We start from the raw sequence: 18,325 nt of genomic DNA on the forward strand, positions 1-18,325 counted from the left end.
GTTTTCTTAGTTTCAAAGTTGTGGACCCATTTAAAACCACTGATATGCAGAAAGCTGTGCTGAAAATAAAGGCATTGGGGAAGGTTAAGTGGTATTTTTTTTTTATTTTTTTTTTGAAGCAGTAAGCACCATTGTCCTTTCAGAGGTCAGACTTCAGAGTAATGACTTCTGAAGCAGTTTTCTTTTTTTTGTATGAAGCAATGCAATATCTAGTTTTATGTAAGGAGGACTCTGTAGCAACTCCCCGCATCAAGATAGAATTAGGGTTTATTAGCATTACAAAGTGTATATTTATATTTTACAGTAGTCCCAAATATATTTCAGATTGGAATTACAATCCTAGTGTAGTAATGAAATATAGAATTTTTTATTTCATCCTTCAATATATTCGGTAAAATGGAGTGTCAGTTCTTGAGAGTTTTCTTTTTTAACCTGTGTAACTCTTTATGAATGGTTCTGAAAATCCTTTTAATAACTTCTGACAAGTAAGTGGCAGCAAGTCACCATCGTCCTGGGCCTGCCTTCAGTCTGTTAGAAAAAGAAAAAAAGCTGGGGGAAGAAGGGGGAATTCTGTAGAAAACCTTAAGTGGCTTGAATCCTTAAAAATTGGCACAGATATTTTAAAAATGAGCTGAACTGGTCTAATGATTTTCTGTATCCAAAATCCATGTTTGCTTCCCCAGGTGTATATTCCCAGATCCAGCTCTGGTGCTTATCTAACTCTGTGATTGAATCCATTCATTGGAAATAAATTGGCAGAAGGCTGTCTATATTGACAGAGAGAGCATAGTTTGCTCCTGCTCTCTGGACTGGTTCATGATGATGTCAAAGAGATGCCAGGAGTAGTGCAATTAGGTAAAGCAAAGGAGCAAAACTGCCCTTTTAGGAAGCAGGCAGCAGTAGAGTGTGATGGGAAGTGATTTGACTGAGAATGATCCAGCGTCCTTTAGGTCTTATAAAGGAACAAATGGAAATATCAATAATCAGTGCTTCTGGTAAATGGGGGTTTTATTCCTCAGAGTGTCGTTTTCTGTCCCCATTCACCTGCGGGGTGTATAGGCTTTCCTGCTTTTAAGAACTATGTCTGCAAGCACCCCTGACATGGAAGAGCAGGGATTCTTGTTCACAAAGGAAATGTTGAAGCAGACAAAAACAGATTATAAATTAGAAAATCTTTCTGCCAAAATAAATGTTTCCATTAGGAAAGCAGAACAATTATTACCATTATTAGAGCATACATGCAGTGTTACAGTTGATTGCTGAAAGAGAAAGTCTCTTTCTCAGACTTCTACCTTATGTTAGAGAACTTCATGCTGCTGCTGACGTGGATTAGTAGGTGACTAAAAGAGCTTGGCAAAAACCAGTGCAACTGGAGAGCTGATAAAGCTGGTGCTAATGTACCATTAAATATGTAGGAAAATCCAGTTCTGCAGGCTGAGCCTGAAGCGAACCTTAGAATGCACTGATGTTAGTTTATCTTAGCCATGGCACAGCACACTGTCACTCTAGACCTGCCAAAATAGGGATCAGGTCCTGCTTTGAGGAAGGGAAGAGGATGAATTTTATGAAGTGCGTTCTAGGAAAAAGCAAAAATCATCCATGATGCTCCTGTCTGGCTTGTGTGCCTCAAGTCCTTTAATTCTTCTGAAACTTTTTTGCTTTCTGGCATCCCTCTGAACAATATGAACTTAAATTTATAGGAACACAGCACAAGCAATGTCATACATCCTCAGTCATGGTGTTCATTAACTGAACCTGATGCATTTTCTGTTAATTCATTGTCCTCTGGATTTTCCTGTGGCAAAGCTGACCCAAATCTGTGTTGGACCAGACTGAGGAAGGAGGTCACGGCAAGGAAGGAGATGGATTCACTAGGCGAAATGCACGTAGTCAGTTTGAATCTAGTGGCATATGGAATGGGGAGGGCTTTGGAAGAAGTTTGTCTATGAGCTCAATAAAGAATGCAGGATTTGTGGGGGAAGAGTGAATTTGGTAAGGTAGGTTTTGTTGAAGCTTGGAGCCAGGAGTTCCAAGCATGTTGAGAAAGCAGCAGGTGGTATTTCTGCAGAGGAAGAGAACTAAAGCATAGGTGTTTGGGATACAAAGGAAAGTGGTGGGGCCAGACTATTTTAGTGAACGATGTGGTCCCAGAATTTGAAAACTCATTGGAAGATACCAGAATGTAAAAGAAAAAATAAAAAGTAAAAAATCATCAGAAAACAGCCTCTATCTGAGCTGATTGACATTTCTTAAATAAGAAAAAAATAAATATGTAAATACAGTGTTCATTAGGTGATTTTGTTTCACTGCAAAGACTTTATTACAAGAAAAAATCTGTAGTTTATTAACCTGTGAGAAAACAGTTCAAGACAAACAATCTCAGCAAGAACAATTATATATAATACCTAAAATTTTAAACAAAGTTGTAATTTTGTAAACATATTGCAAGCCTTTAAGTATTCATAGACTAATCTCAGAACAGTATTTTGCAGATGCTGATTGTTAAAAAGTATTTGATATTTAAGTTTCCTTACAAAATTCAGTAGACTTCTCTGTGAAAAGCAGGAACTTCCCTGTTAGAAACATACCGTCATAGATTTTTGCCCTTCATTTTGCTCTTAAATGAAGCATTACTACTGCATCAAAAGAAATGAAGCAATATGGTACATGCTAAATCTAAGTAAACATATCTCTTTTTTTAGTGTAGTAAAATATACTTTGGGTTGGAAAAGGATGATCTTACTATTTCTTTGTCAAGCAGTAAAATAAACTGTTGAGTTTGATTTGGATTCCTCCTAGTCAACATGTTGTAGGACTAGTCTTACTCTGAAAAGCCTCTACAGTAAAAATTCACTGCCATGTATTTGGTTTAAGAAGTTGTCACTAACATTTAAGTCAAACTTCCCACTGAATATATGTACTGTAAAATCGTGATTTACCTGACTATCCTCCTAATGTTGCTTTTGTGCATTTGCTCCTGTGGTCTCTGTATAAGAAACCTTTTAATTTTTATTTCTTGTGCTGTTTGTGTAGTTCTCTTAAATACTTTATAGAGTCTGTTTTAATCTTTTTTTCTCTTATTTTTCCTTATTGAATCAATTTCTATGTTTTTATCCTTGCGTGGGATACAGTGTTTTATGTGTCATACTTTGGAGGAACACATTTGTCTGACCTTTTGCTACTGTTGAAGGAGAACCTCTTTTGATGAGTTACCATCTTTCTAACAAAACGTACTTGTTCCAAAGAGATGTTAATATCACTGAATGTGCTTATCTGTGATTTTTATTTCATTGTAACTCAACTTCACTATAGAGAGAGTGTTTTTATATAATTAATAGAACCTTTTTGTCTTTTAGAGCATTTGTATTACTGACAAATTAATATAATAGGTCACTACAGCTTCAAGACTTTTCAGTACTGTCCTCAGCTGTACAGGTTTTTATTTTCACAGAAGATTGTTTATCCTCATATACATCTTTTCTACCTTGACTGTGGTTTTGTTTTCATATTTATGTTGTAATCCTTTGCCAATATTTTTTGAGAAATGGCTGTAATTGCTACCTTTCAGGTTTTGAGCTAAACTGTAGCCTTTGTGCTATTATTGTAACTGGTAAAAGGCACTTCCATAGCTACTATTTCATTACTCAGTCTAAGTTTATCATCAGCAACATCTAAGTAGTATAGACATGTAACATTTCCCTTTTTATATCCCAAGAATATTGCTCTTCGGTGCTGTCTTTAGCAGGGTTTATTATTTTATTTTTTAAGAATTCAGATGGTAATTATCACTTATTTCAATTCCACCTTTTTAGCTTACAGATGTTTCAGCTGTTATAGTGTTTCAGTAACTTAGAAGTATATAGTCTTAGTTCACAACATTTTTTTTTTTTTACTTTTTAGGGAATAGTTATTCTTTCCTACCCAGTAACAAAACTCGGAGATGGGACAGACTTTTTCAAGGTCGTTCTTCAAGGTACTACATTTAAGTATACATTTTAAATTTATTTTGTTGAAGTTCTTGACACTTTTTGACATCACGCTCTTACATCACTAGTACCTGCTTTTTAGTATTCAGTAAAATGTTATATTTAAAATACTCTCTAAAAGTTTTTGTTCTCTACAGAAATAGATTGTTAAATTTATGCTGAGTAAGTTAATGGAAGCAATACGGTCTTCATATATCGGTAGACTTCTTGTTGCAGAATCTTCTAATGTACTCTTCTGGAAGTGCATTAGCTATATGTACAGATGTGATAGTGTATTTTTAAACTGCTTGTCGTAAGGAAGGACTAAGAAAAATGCACACTTAATAGTTGCCATATAACATATATACTGTATATACTATGTAAGTGTGCATTTAATATAGGTCAGTAAGTTGATACTTGTATTTCATTCTGTTTTAATCTAAGCAGTAAAAAATGGAATTTCACCTGATTACTCAGGTATTCGAGTATCAGTAGACACATTAACATGTTGAAAGACTTAAGTTGTTCATCATGTAATCAGTGATACTAAAAAATAATACATCCCTTTTAAGTCCAAAGCTCGTCGTCCCCTCCAGCCAGGAAGGAGGAGGATGTCATTAGTCAGCAGTCTATATTGGATTCAAGGAACTTCCATTTTCTTTCCATTTCCTTCTCAGCTCCTTTCTTACACTGGTTAGAGAATCATCTCTTGCTCCCTCTGAGCATTCCTGATTCGACAAATTCTGTGACTGTGACTGAACAGCAGGCTGGGGATGCAGAGGTGCAGATCCAACCTGGTGATACTGCTTATGACTGATATTAGCAGAGGTGAATGAGGTTGATGGGACCCGAGTCAGTTTCCCAGATGGTTTCAGAATTCCCAGAGAGGGATCTAAAACTTCCTTGGGTCTTGCTGATTTCACATGCTGTTCAGGAGGGCCAAGAGTTCCTGCACATTTTCCACAGTCTAAAAGATTAAAATAATCTAAATCATTAGTGTTGTTTCTGAAACAGTAAAAGGTAGAAAACTCCTTTAAAATAACAATACAATTTCTGCATCAGTCTTTCTGAAAGGCTGTTTATTGATATGTCCTGGAATATCTCCAGTTTATATAGTTCTACAATATGATCTGTGTAAATGTAAAAAAATCAAATGTGACTGGGTAACATTTCCTATCTAACACTATACAATGAATTGTCGAAGTGGAAATCTTTGTAATTTCTGTTTAATGTACACTGATGTAGAATGTTTTCACCTTTTAAATGGTCTTTTTATGAGGAATGTTCTGCTTGATATACCTATAGTTAGCACATAAAAGAAGTTGTGTAGCTATTTGAAAGGATTTTCTGTTTGTAGATTAATTGGAATGAAAAGTGCTAGACTGTAGATGAATTTTTTTTCTTTTGAAATCACTTCCCATTGCTGTTTTGTTTTGGAGAAGGTACAGTGACGGGAATCACTTCTGGGTTTTTTCTTTTCTGTAGATATGGATAACTCATGTTCACGGATCAACAGCATCAATATTTTAATATATGGAAAAATGGCAGAAGATTGTGCACAAGTTATATGCCATGGGGTAAAATATGTATTCTTTTTTTTCTTATTTTAGGAATTGTTTTCCGCAGATGTACATTGACTTCTTGTTTTTGTATAGAGATCAGTTCAAGTATATAAATATGAACTAGAAGAAAAACCTAAAAAAGTATTTGCTTATGTAAATTACTTCTAACATTAATATTGAAATAAAGCAATTCTTTTTGTCAGTGCTGTTTACCTAGCAAGTAAAGGATCATGAATATGGATGATAGAGAAGTCATCCATTTATATACATAATGCCTATTGCCATTTAATAAGGTAGATTTTAGAATTAAATTTATTTAAAACAATTACACTAAAAGCTTTTTAAAAAAGAAGTTAATTCAAAACTGTTCATGCAGTTTTCTTTATTGTCTGGGTGCTGGTGTCTTGCATCATCAGAGATACAAGGGTGGTTTGACTGGCTCTGGGGTAAAGGACATTGCCAAATCAGCCTGTGTTACAATTGAAGAAGGAAAACAAACTGAAAACAATTACCTCAACTTAATATTGTTTATTAGATTGCCTGTCAGTTTGCTGACATTTAAGTAGTAGCCAGATATCAAATTAAAATTAGTATAGGATATGCTATGAGCTCATGTTGTTGCTTTTCCATTTGCAGTTTAAAATCACACTAAAGCATAGAATGTTCTGAGCTGGAAGGGACTTTAAAGGTCATCTAGTCCCAACCTTCCACTAGACCAGGTTGCTCAAAGCCCCATCCAGCCTGGCCTTGAACACTTCCAGGGATGGGGCAGCCACAGCTTCTCTGGACAACCTGTGCAAGTGTCTCGCCACCCTCATAGAGAAGAATTTCTTCCTTATGTGTAATATAAACCTCCCCTCTTTCAGTTTGAAACCATTGCCCCGTGTCCTATCACTATAGGCCTTGGTGAAGTCTTTCTCTGTCAAAAAGATGGAAAATTACTTAGTGAAGAAAATAGGGCTTTGTTTTCATCTTCTTAGAAATCTATGTTATACACAAAAATTAAGGGCTTTCTCAAATATGGAAATAGCAGTGGCTTAGTTAGAATTCTGCCAGGGTTTTTCAGCTCAGATGGACTGGTACACCTGAACTCTGGTTTGAAAAAGGGTAAAGTTATAGCAGACCTTAGGGCATAACATCAAAATATTTCTTGAAGTCTAAGTTGCTCTGAATTTATGGAACATTTTAATTTCAGTTCAGAGACGTGCATATTCTTTGTATGTAATTTTACCTAAGGTTGCTTGGTTTCTAGATTGATTTTTTTATTTTTTTTTTATTTTTTTTTTTTTAGAGAGAGGGAGGTGGGAGGGAAATCTGTATTCCTTGAGAGTGATCTTGCTGTTTCTCTATAGTAGTATATACCCTGAATTGTATCAGCTTCAAAGACACATACATGTTCATGAGATGTATGGGACCAAAGCTGCTAATTTCAAGAACTATACTTACATAAACACCTCAGCTCTAATTATAAATACTATTATATAGATTACTATACATTATATTCTTACATATATAAGTGCTTATAAATATAAATATTCAGATACTGAAAAGTTTTGTATCCCTGTGTTTTCAATGTTCTTAATCGGACTAATACAGATTTGATGAATATATATTGAGTAGAGAGAAGGAACTGCATATTTAGTTATTGGTAGGTGTAGTGTGTTGTCTGTTAAATAAAAGTCTGGGTGAGAGCAAAGAAAAGTTCTTTGAGGCGATCTTCCTTTAGTTAGATCTAGTATCTCCTCCAACCAGCATAGGTTAAGGAAAAGTCAGTAACACCTTGTGATTGTGAATGAAGGATTTCACAGAATTCTTTCATTTGGATTTAGCTATTCCCTTTAGTAGAACCTGTTTGGAGATTGTGCTATGAATTTGATCTTGAAATTGGTGCATTGGCCCTTTTCAGCCCTTTGGTATGTATGAGCTTGAGGGAACAACATTGAAGGTCTTTGGACTGGGTGGTAAGGTGGGCAGGTCAGAGAATATTCAATTTTACATTGGCTTCTGCTGTGAATCAAAGCCTCATTTTAATGTTTGTCATGTGACATGCTAAAGTAAAATCAGTCTGTTTAGGGCAGAAAAATCTTTTAAAACTGTTGGATATGTAGAACGAAGACCTTAGGCCCATTGTAGGAGAGGATCAGGTTCGAGACCATCTTAAGAACCTGAACGGGCACAAGTCCATGAGACCTGATGAAATCCATCCACGGGTCCTGAAGGAGCTGGCGAATGAAGTTGCTAAGCCACTGTCCATCATATTCGAAAAATCCTGGCAGTCAGGTGAAGTTCCCGATGACTGGAAGAAGGGTAATATAACCCCCATTTTCAAGAAGGGGAAGGTGGAAGACCCAGGGAACTACAGACCAGTCAGCCTCACCTCTGTGCCTGGCAAAATCTTGGAACAGTTTCTCCTGGAAAACATGCTAAGGCACATGAAAAACAACGAGGTGGTTGGTGACAGCCAACATGGCTTCACTAAGGGGAAATCCTGCCTGACCAATTTGGTGGCCTTCTATGATGGAGCCACGGAACTGATGGACAGCGGCAGAGCAGTTGACGTCATCTACCTGGACTTGTGCAAAGCGTTCGACACTGTCCCGCACGACATCCTTGTCTCTAAATTGGAGAGACATCAATTTGATAGATGGACCACTCGGTGGATAAAAAACTGGCTCGATGGCCGCACGCAAAGAGTTGTGGTAAATGGCTCGATGTCCAGTTGGAAACCTGTAACGAGTGGTGTCCCTCAGGGATCGGTGCTGGGACCGGTCCTGTTCAACATCTTTGTCGGCGACATGGACAGTGGGATTGAGTGCGCCCTCAGCAAGTTTGCCGACGACACCAAGCTGTGTGGTTTGGTTGATACGCTGGAGGGAAGGGATGCCATCCAGAGGGACCTTGGCACGCTTGTGAGGTGGGCCAATGCCAACCTTATGAAGTTTAACCAAGCCAAGTGTAAGGTCCTACACCTGGGTAGGGGCAATCCCAGGCACTGCTACAGGCTGGGCAGAGAAGAGATTCAGAGCAGCCCTGCAGAAAAGGACCTGGGGGTATTGGTTGACGAGAAGCTTAACATGAGCCGGCAGTGTGCGCTTGCAGCCCAGAAAGCCAACCGTATCCTGGGCTGCATCAAAAGAAGCGTGACCAGCAGGTCGATGGAGGTGATCCTGCCCCTCTACTCTGCTCTCGTGAGACCTCACTTGGAGTACTGCATACAGTTCTGGTGTCCTCAACATAAAAAGGACATGGAGCTGTTGGAGCGAGTCCAGAGGAGGGCCACGAGGATGATAAGAGGGCTGGAGCACCTCCCATATGAAGATAGGCTGAGAGAGTTGGGGCTGTTCAGCCTGGAGAAGAGAAGGCTGCGTGGTGACCTCATAGCAGCCTTCCAGTATCTGAAGGGGGTCTACAAGGATGCTGGGGAGGGACTCTTCCTTAGGGACTGTAGTGGTAGGACAAGGGGTAATGGGTTCAAACTTAAACAGGGGAAGTTTAGACTAGATATAAGGAAGAAGTTCTTTACAGTGAGGGTGGTGAAGCACTGGAATGGGTTGCCCAGGGAGTTGTGGATGCTCCATCCCTGGCGGTGTTCAAGGCCAGGTTGGACAGAGCCTTGAGCCACGTGGTTTAGGGCAAGGTGTCCCTGCCCATGGCAGGGGGGTTGGAACTAGATGATTTTAAGGTCCTTTCCAACCCTTACGATTCTATGATTCTATGATTCTAAAATAAGAAGTGACAGTCTTAAACTTAGGGCCACAAGGATGATCAGGGGTCTGGAGCATCTCTTTTATAAGGAGAGATTACTGGAGCTGTGCCTGTTTAGTCTGGAGAAGAGAAGACTGAGAGGGAATCTCATTAATGCATATAAATACCTCAAAAGTGGGTCCCAGGAGGATGGTGCCAGACTCTTTACAGTGGTGCCTAGTGACAGGACAAGGAGGAATGGCTATAAACTAAACCACAAGAAACCTCAACATGAGGAAGAACTTTACATTGAGGGTGTCAGAGCACTGGAACAGGCTGCCCAGGGAGGTTGTGGAGTCTCCCTCTCTGGCGATATTCAAAACCTGCCTGGACACATTCCTGTGTAACCTACTCTAGGTGGCCCTGCCTTTGCAGGGGGGTTGGACTGGATGATCTCCAAAGGTCCCTTCCAACCCTTGTGATTCTGTGATAGAGATTTCTGGATTCCACAGAATTTTAACAGTGACTCAAGGATGGGAAGTTCCTGAGCTAATTTGCTAAGTATACAAGTTGCAGAATCATTTTAAATTTAAAGAACAAATCATTTTTATTATCCTGATAAAATACAAATCTTGAACAATGCCCTGAGCAGCAATTAGAAGATAGAAAGATTAATACTAAAGAGCTGAGTAGGAAATCACAACCCACAGGCAACAACTCTTAGACAGCTAGAGTGCACTAAAACCAGTGTTCAGTCTTCCCCAGTGAACTGAACTTTCATGGTACTTTCCACATGTTTCGAGTGAGATTTTAATTTTGGAAGGATCTGAATCTGAGGGAACAGAATGATATCTAAAACTAGCAGAGTTGCAATTCAGCACTTATGAAATAGATTTAATTAAAAAAACACTCAAAGTTTTAGCCATTAAAGAATTACTTCAGTAAGGTCCAATCCGTTTTGTTTGCTGCTGACAGTTTAAAACTTCACAGTTTTGTAAGTTTCCATATTCTATTTCTCATACTGTAACAGCTTTAGTGAAATTAGCCTGGGGGAGGAGGCTGTTCCCAAAAATGTGAATAACCATGTTCTTTCTCCTGAGAGTCTTCTGGTTCTATAACAGAATAACCATCAGGGAAAATACTGTCTTTCCTTTATTTCTCAATTCCTTTGAATGAGGAGAGTAGGATTTCTTCTTGCTGTTTAAAAATGTTGGTCAAATCTTAGTGCTTATATATATGCAATGTAGTAGTCTTCTGTTCACATGAAAATTCACCAATTTATGTAAATGGTTTTGATTCCTAAGCCAATTATAAGAGAACATCTTAGCTAAAGGTGAAATGAAAACTAATCTATTTTGAAAATTAATAAACATAAGATCTCAAAGCACCATGCAAATTATGTAAATTTTTTGCATGTTTAGCAACTGCAAGTTACAAACTTGACTAGGAATTTGGAACAGATCTGAGAATATACGTGTTCTTTATACCTGTAAAACTACACTTTGAAGTTAGTTGTTTTTTCCTCATTGAAATTGCACAGTCCTTTTGCAGGTGTTTTTTGAATGTCATGTTATGCATCATCAGTAATCACCAGTGATCTAATACTATTCACAAAAACAATTTCCATTAATTATCAGCCTGTGTAAAGGCTTGAGTCTGTGTAATTCTAAAGTTCCTCTGACACAGGAGAACAAGGCAAGTCAGCTGTACAGAGCTCCAGTCCTGACTCGGCAACCAAGTCCCAGCATCTTGTGCAGCCTGCAATCTAATAAAATGCTGAAATGGGAACAATATATAGCAGGGCGTAGCTTTTTAGCTGAAGGTTGATTCCACTGTTGAAGGAATGCGAATAGCGTCCATACAGTGAAAGGGAAGACACATGCTAACACCTGGTTTCAGCAAAATAGCCGAGTTTCCTGAAGCCTGTGTTTGCGTGTGTTTTTATCTGGAAAGAATGAAACGTATGTTAGCAGAGCAGTATGTTCTAGGTGTAAGGAATATTAAGTTGTCTAATTGTTTTGGCCTATTTTAACTTATTAGCTCTGAGTATGGCTTACACTTAGGGGACTTACATATTATATTTTAATCAAAATATGCATTGTATTCCCATTTATGACACTACCTGAAAATCACCGTGCCCAAAGCAGATTCATTATGTATTAAACTGTCTGATTAAATTTATTTTCTGCAAATTTTTTTTTTTTTTTCAAAACCCTTTAATAACTAAATACATCACTGTCACTTAAGCTAGCAGCCTTTCTTTTTCTTGAACAAAACATAAAGGTTTTGGATTTTAAATCATTTAGAGTAGCATTGTCAGATTGCTGAAACTGCAAAAAGGAGCCATCATAGCACAACGTCTGGCTAAAAATGTCGCCTTTAATCAGAAAACTCTCTGTAATGAACACATGAACAGAAGTCCTTCAGTAAAAGCTTATGGAAGAACTTTTGGTAGAAGGTCATCTAGAAATAGGATTCTGAGTCTAATATGTTTATTGGAATGGATCATAATGGTACAGCACTGCTGTACTGTTCTGGTACCGAAGGGGCTGACTATAAAGGAGCTTTACATTGCATCAGAGTTCCCTGCACTTTGATCACATACCTTTCTTACCATCTCTGTCTCCTAAATGTATTTTCTATCTTCCCTCTCCCCTGTTTTTTTTTCTTTTTTTAAATTGGTTGCTACTAAAAAGGTGAGCTGCTGCAGGCATTGAATGATTTACTCCTTAAATCATAGTTTTCTTGTTCACTTTGTGGTATCTGAGGAACTTTATACCAAAGTGAAAGTGCAGTTGTAAATGCAATTGCTTCCTGTGCTGGAATCTTGGGAGTGATGCCAGAAAGGTTTGTAATGTCTCGTTTGCTAGCAGAAACCTACCTAAAGATTGACCTGCTTGACCTTTAAGGAAGAAATTGGAAGACGGTGATCCAACCAAACCAGAAAATAATTACAAGGAGAGTCTCTTCAAAATGCAGCTGTAGCTCAGGAGATCAGCTCTGAGAAAAGAGTGTTTATCACTGCTGGTCCAGTGTGTGATTCCTTCTCTAGCTTAGTTAAACTTACCCAGATAGGAGTATATTTGAAGGGGAATGATTCTTTATTTGGCATGACTCTTCCCATCTAGCCCTTGTCAAAATTAGCACTCAGTCACAGTAACATTGAGAGTGTGAAAATTTTAGCAGAATTTGGAAAAAAAACCCAAAAAAACTTTCTGGCATTGGCTGGAAAGATGAATTCTGCTGGTAGAAGGACTAAATAGGGAAACTTAAAGGCACTGTTTAAAATTTGTCCAGGATTTTGTTTCTTGAATGTCTTGAGACTTTAGGGTGAAATTTCACATCACATACTCTTAAAATAGAGTGTGTGATACAGCCTGTGTAATCATCTGTTTTATCACTTTGTCCCCATAGGACACCTTTGTAGTTGCAGGATTTAAGTTGGCAAAATCACCTACAGCACGAGAGGATGGTAGACATGGTTACCACCTGGAGGTGTCTGAAGAAGCTGCATCAGCCATTTATGTGCGTGGGTACCCAACTTTTTTTTTTTTTTCATCTTTTTTTCCCCAAATGCCGACATGAACATTTTGCCTTACAGTAGAAAAAATAGTAAAATCTATTAGAATCTGAAGTGCTACAGATTATTTTAGCATGTTCATCAGGAAACAATCGGGACACATTTTGTGTGTATCCAATCTTATAATAACCCTAACCATGCAAAAGCCAAATTATCTTAGGCCTCCCAGGTAAGTTTCTACTTGTTGAGTGCAGAAAGTTGACCTTAGTTGGCTTATAGATAGATCCCTAGAGCTGTTTAAATCATTCTTGTGCATAATACAATGCAATAATGCAGGCAAGGTAGTGCAAGGGTGGTCTTAGGTCTGTCATGAGCTTGTACTGCTTTAATTCACATCATTACACTTTGCCTTTGAAATACAGGGATTCCTAGATTCTTAACTTTTTTAAAAGAGAATTACACCCCTTTTTTTTAGGAGGAAAATAGTTCTTTTGTACTATTCTTATATCAATACTGTTCATCTTAAATGCTTCCATCTGATGGGAGTGGAGATGCCCTGTTCTGCTACTATTTCTGTGTCTGTGGTAATGAATCAACTGCATGTTTGTTGTGGCTGTGTCTTTGCTTCAAAAAACATTTGCTACCCTTTTTAAGTCTAAGCATTAGTATTTTAAAAGTTATAGGACTTGAAAAAAATCACAGAAGCTTAAATACCAAAGGATTTAGGATATTATTCCACATTTGGAAACCTGTAGTGGAGGGGAAAGAGGGGTTGAGTGTGCAATAGTAACAGAGTTGCAACAACTTTGTTGGACACTTAAGCAGGCTTAAACACTTCATATTTCTTATGAAAGTTATCCCAACAGTTATGGACATCTGGTGAGAAAGTGTTGCACATTTTTGATCACTGTAATTGTCTACTGCTGTTAAAAAGAAGGATGATAGCACTGAACTGAGCTCTCAGTGACAATACTGTGAACTCCATTCTGTAGTCAGTGAAAAGGAAAAGGCACCTTGACTGGAGAACAATACAGCTTTAGGCTGTGTGGTGATTCCTTTGAGCCTATCTGTCAGATTTTGAAACAAACTTAGAAATAATTACAAAAACTTCAACACAAAAATCACATATAAAAATACTTATTAACATAAATCCTGCGCTCACATCAAGGTTTGAACTTTTGTCTGTATAATTGTTGTCTGACAGTTTTAAACTTAAGAAAATACATTTTTTGGTTAAGAAAGGAATTTTTACCTCTACGTATAATTAAAGCTTGGAATGCAGCTCAATGAGAAACAAAATGAATTAAAATTGTAGTGCAGACTGTTTCATGACATTGTCTGTTGATAATGATTATATAAAGGTAGAGAAAGTATATTCCATTGAAGATAACGGATACGAAAGCCGTGCCCTGGGTCTGAGTGAATGTGTCTAAATGTCCCTAAATTTTAGGCACAACTTGAGTATTGGCAGAACATCATCACAAACAATCTGAAGGAAGATGTGCAGCTCATTGAATGTCTAGGTTGTGCTGAGGAGGCTGAGGAGGTATCTGTCTCATCATTGACCGCAGAATGGAGCCTGTGGCACTTGATTTACTGACACACTCATTGAATGCTTGAAATTAGTCTGAATTATGTGAATTTTTGCATGCTTCACTTTCTCGATTATAACTTCACTCAACTATTTAAAATAAATAAATGGACGTAAAACTTGCTTCAGGAATGCAGTTGAGGGAGAAGAGCAAAACCATATCCCTAGCAGGCAACATGCAGTTGTGAGTGGGACCCTGCGTCAAGCAGACAGGCAGCGGTGTTGCATCAGGGTGTCAGCTGAGCCCAGCGTTTCTCATTATAGGGTGATTAGGAGTTGGTATCATGTCAAATCATCACAGTCGGGTCCTTAAAAGACCTTACACTGAAGGTAAGTCTGGCTTACAGGTAGGGCTCTAAAAGCTTAGGAACTACCTTTAAATAGAATTTATCCCATTCTGGTGAATTTGCCTTAACCTTCTTTTTATATTTTTTTTTTCCCCCAAAGGAGAGTAATGAGTCACTAAAAGTAGATCTAATGCTCTAAGCACTGACATGTATAGAACTACAATTTTAAATTTGTGGCCTCTGACTTTCAGATGCTGACTCTATTAATGTGACCCGACTTATATTCAACTAAGTGCATTTCTGCTTTAGAAAGTGCATGTTATTTAAAGTACCTTTGTCTGAGTGTAATTGGAGTTAATATTTTCTTTTTTTTCAGTATAAAAACATATTACTGGTTTCAGAGGTGATTCACATAGTAAAACTGTCTATAGTGCTGCTTTGTGTTTGCCTAAGCATTATATTTGCTGTAGAGTTATCAAATGTTGTTATGCTTGCAATGCCTTAATTTTTTTAATCAGAGAGTTTGCTATTTTTTTTCTTCTCAGATTTATAGTAAACAAAGAATAACTGCTGCTTCAAAAACTGCACTGGTGGTGAGTTTATATTTGGGATGTTTTTAAACCATGTGAGACTAGCTGCATATAAATGAGAATGTGTAGAATTCTTTTTCTTTCCTGTTTATTTTACTCCATACTCTCATCCCAGCAGTCATTTGTTTAGCTTTTAATTTTGCATATAATGTGCCTGGAAAAAAAAATAAAATATGAATAAGTAGTACTTTTTCTATACTTGCAGTTTCTGTCTTTATGTCAAAATAGTCTGCATGTTGGTTGGAATATATAAACTAGAAAGGTAACCATTCTAAAGAAGATTGTATGTTTGTGCTTTACAAAAATGGAAATATGAATCTTCCTTTGATTTAAAATCAGACTTCATGTACTGGTCTTAACAGTACTTTTGATTACCGTTTGGAACAAACCTTTATGTATCTAAACAAAAATTCAACAGGAAATAGTGTATTAAAGGCATAAAAATTAGTGTATGGTATTTTATTGTTCTTTATCATAAAGATTCAGTATTGACAACAGCTTGGATTTGAGTTAATTTTATAAAGAGTTTTCAATCAGTTTGACATAACTTGTATTCTTAGAAAAAAGCTAATCAGCATATAGTGTAACCTTAAGATGGCAGGAAAGCAATCCTTAAACAATAGAAGGTAGTCCTTAATTACTTTAATCCTCCAACAAGTGTGCTATTTTAATAGGAAGACTTACTCAATGACTGTGAGAGGTACTGCCCACCACAAGACAGTGATTCTGAGCAGTGACACTGCCAATAAGGATTACAAAATTGTTTATGTGCTTCAAAAAGCCTTTTGAATGGACATGTTAAAACCAATCAATAAAAAGTTACTTTCCATCCTTATTATAATGACTTTTATTCACCTGTTTCATGTACTGAAACTAATTGACTGGTTAGTTGATTGTAAGGAAGATGCCATTTCAAAAAGAAATGGGAATAAGTCTGCTTTTTTTGTGGTTTATTGCCTGTAAATATATTTATCTTCAGAGAGTCTAAGATAGAAATTTTATTTTTTTTTTTTAATAATATGATTAAATAAAGCATATCTGAGGGTGGATGGTATTAAAAGACAAAATTCTGGGGGAGCAGGTTTGAATAATATTTTCTTCTGTTCCCTAATTTTGTCACACCTTTCCAGCCTGTTGCACCCAAATATGTGTATACTCCTCTGAATCATCTTAAAGATGGAACTATAGTGAATTTGTATGGCGTCGTGAAATTCTTCAAGCCTCCATATATAAGCAAAGGAACTGGTAAGTACTATATTCAAAAAATTTAAAATCTCCTCTAAACAGAACTATTCTTACTATGTTTGTTAAAAGTAAACCAGAAGAACAAATTGAGGTGATCCTTTAGCTGTGGCTCTCAGCTAACATACAGGAAACAGAACAACAAACAGGTAAAGGATATCAGAGTTGGTTTAGGCACGCTGGTGGAGGTAGCAAATGAAGAAAGTATTTATCAAGCTAATACTATCAGTACAAAGCAGGGAAATGGACCTGTGCAAAAAAAATGTACAAAAGCCCTGCACCTGTCCTGTGGGAAGGGATTGTTGTGTAACTATGTGCAATTCTTCCTTGAGATTTTGACAGGATGTGCTATGGTATGCTATAAATGTGCTGCCGGCATTTTTGTTACTTTAGAAGCTGTGCGACATCTGAATCATTTTTTCTCTCTGTGAACACTTACTGACTGTACTAGTTCTGCTAGAAGAGTGTACCATGTCACTAGGTGCTTGGTAAGTACCCAACTAGTTGACATCCCTGGTGAATTTGATTAAGCAGTAGAATTTCTTACTCAGATTCAGAATTAATCAAAGTATTTTCTGTTTATTATAAAGTTACTGTGCATTTTAATATACTGGTTTGAGTGCTTGGTTTTTGGGGCTTTTTGGTGGTTTGGGGGGCGTTTTTTGGTTTTTTAATTGTGATGGTGACTGTTGATTTTTGTGGTCTAAATTACGCATGCAAGTTTCTTGAATAATGTCAATAGCCATGAATTTGGCTTCTAAATACAGAAATTCAAGAAGTGAGCATGAAAAAAAAATCAGAAACCAAGAGTTAGTGGCTTGTCTGCAAAACCTTTTGCAAACAGATTTTTGTAATCTTACTTCCTCAAAAATCGCCGCTAGCAGTCAAAAGGTGATACACTCAAGATAAGGCAGTAAATGCCTTTGTGAGAGTACAGTGCTCTACCTGCAGTACTATGGCTTCCAGAATGAGGTTTGCTTACAGTTAGGTAGCTTCAAATGTAAGTGAAATAGCTGAAAGCTGTGCAAGCGTGGTGGTACACCCAAAAAAACTTCCAAGTCCTGCTAAGGTTCAGCTAATGGCTTCACATTTTGAAGACCAAGCAATCTTCAGCCTTGGTTTCAATCAGTTTACAGCATATGAGCGGGAGGAACATCTGGAAGGTCAGTGCAAATGTGTGTGTGCTGTTTTCAGTATGTTAAACTGAACTATATTGATATGTTCTGTATTGTGGGCATGCTTAATCACTTCCTTTTGGTGCATGTAGTATTCTTCTAGATGAACAGACATACGAGTATGAAAGACTCTTTTGACAGGAAATACTTGGTGTCACTTGTAGCTAAAGTGTGGCGTTGCTGTACCTGTAGCTCAAGTGTGGACTAACGCTTGCCCACAGAAAAGGCAAGACATGCATGTGCAGCTCTCTAGGCTATGGAACACCAAGTGTCAGCTGTAGTAAAGGCAGCATTCAGAGTTAAGTTATGCAGAGCAACATAGGATTTTTCAAGAACGTATTAAATTTACTGGATCCAGAAGCTAATGAATAGCTTTGGGGAATTCATCAGCGTTTTTACACACTGTTGACCATGTCCACAGGAGAAACATGTACACAAAGTGCTTGGGCTCAGTGCCCTGGTGCCTGCAGCAGGGCAGTTCTGTGCTTCCCACGCTGTTTGTTCAAAATGCATCCCCATTGGTGTTTATAATATGTGATAAGGCTTGCTCCTAGAAAACCTTTCTGCTTTACATTCTTACTCAGTGTTGAGAGGACAGTAGTGTTTCCCAGAATAACTCTGAAACATAAACAAAATTCTGAAGAATATGGGATCATCCCATTTAAACATTAACATTTAAAAATAGATGTAGTCATTAAGTTGGGAACTA

General features: G+C 37.4%; 1 protein-coding gene across 2 annotated transcripts in view; it reads left to right on the top strand.

Moving 5' to 3' along the window:
• POT1 (protection of telomeres 1) overlaps window positions 1-18,325 on the top strand; it is a 70,661-nt gene that overhangs the window by 9,962 nt on the left and 42,374 nt on the right. For both annotated transcript variants that reach the window (XM_030479282.2, XM_030479284.1), the window contains exons 4-8: window positions 3,901-3,973; window positions 5,451-5,542; window positions 12,626-12,736; window positions 15,155-15,202; window positions 16,330-16,444. In XM_030479282.2, coding sequence (XP_030335142.1) covers window positions 3,901-3,973; window positions 5,451-5,542; window positions 12,626-12,736; window positions 15,155-15,202; window positions 16,330-16,444 — 439 coding nt within the window. The remainder of the gene's footprint in view (window positions 1-3,900; window positions 3,974-5,450; window positions 5,543-12,625; window positions 12,737-15,154; window positions 15,203-16,329; window positions 16,445-18,325) is intronic.

The sequence above is a fragment of the Strigops habroptila genome, chromosome 3 (genome assembly GCF_004027225.2).
Source record: "Strigops habroptila isolate Jane chromosome 3, bStrHab1.2.pri, whole genome shotgun sequence".
NCBI classification, from domain to species: Eukaryota; Metazoa; Chordata; class Aves; order Psittaciformes; family Psittacidae; genus Strigops; species Strigops habroptila.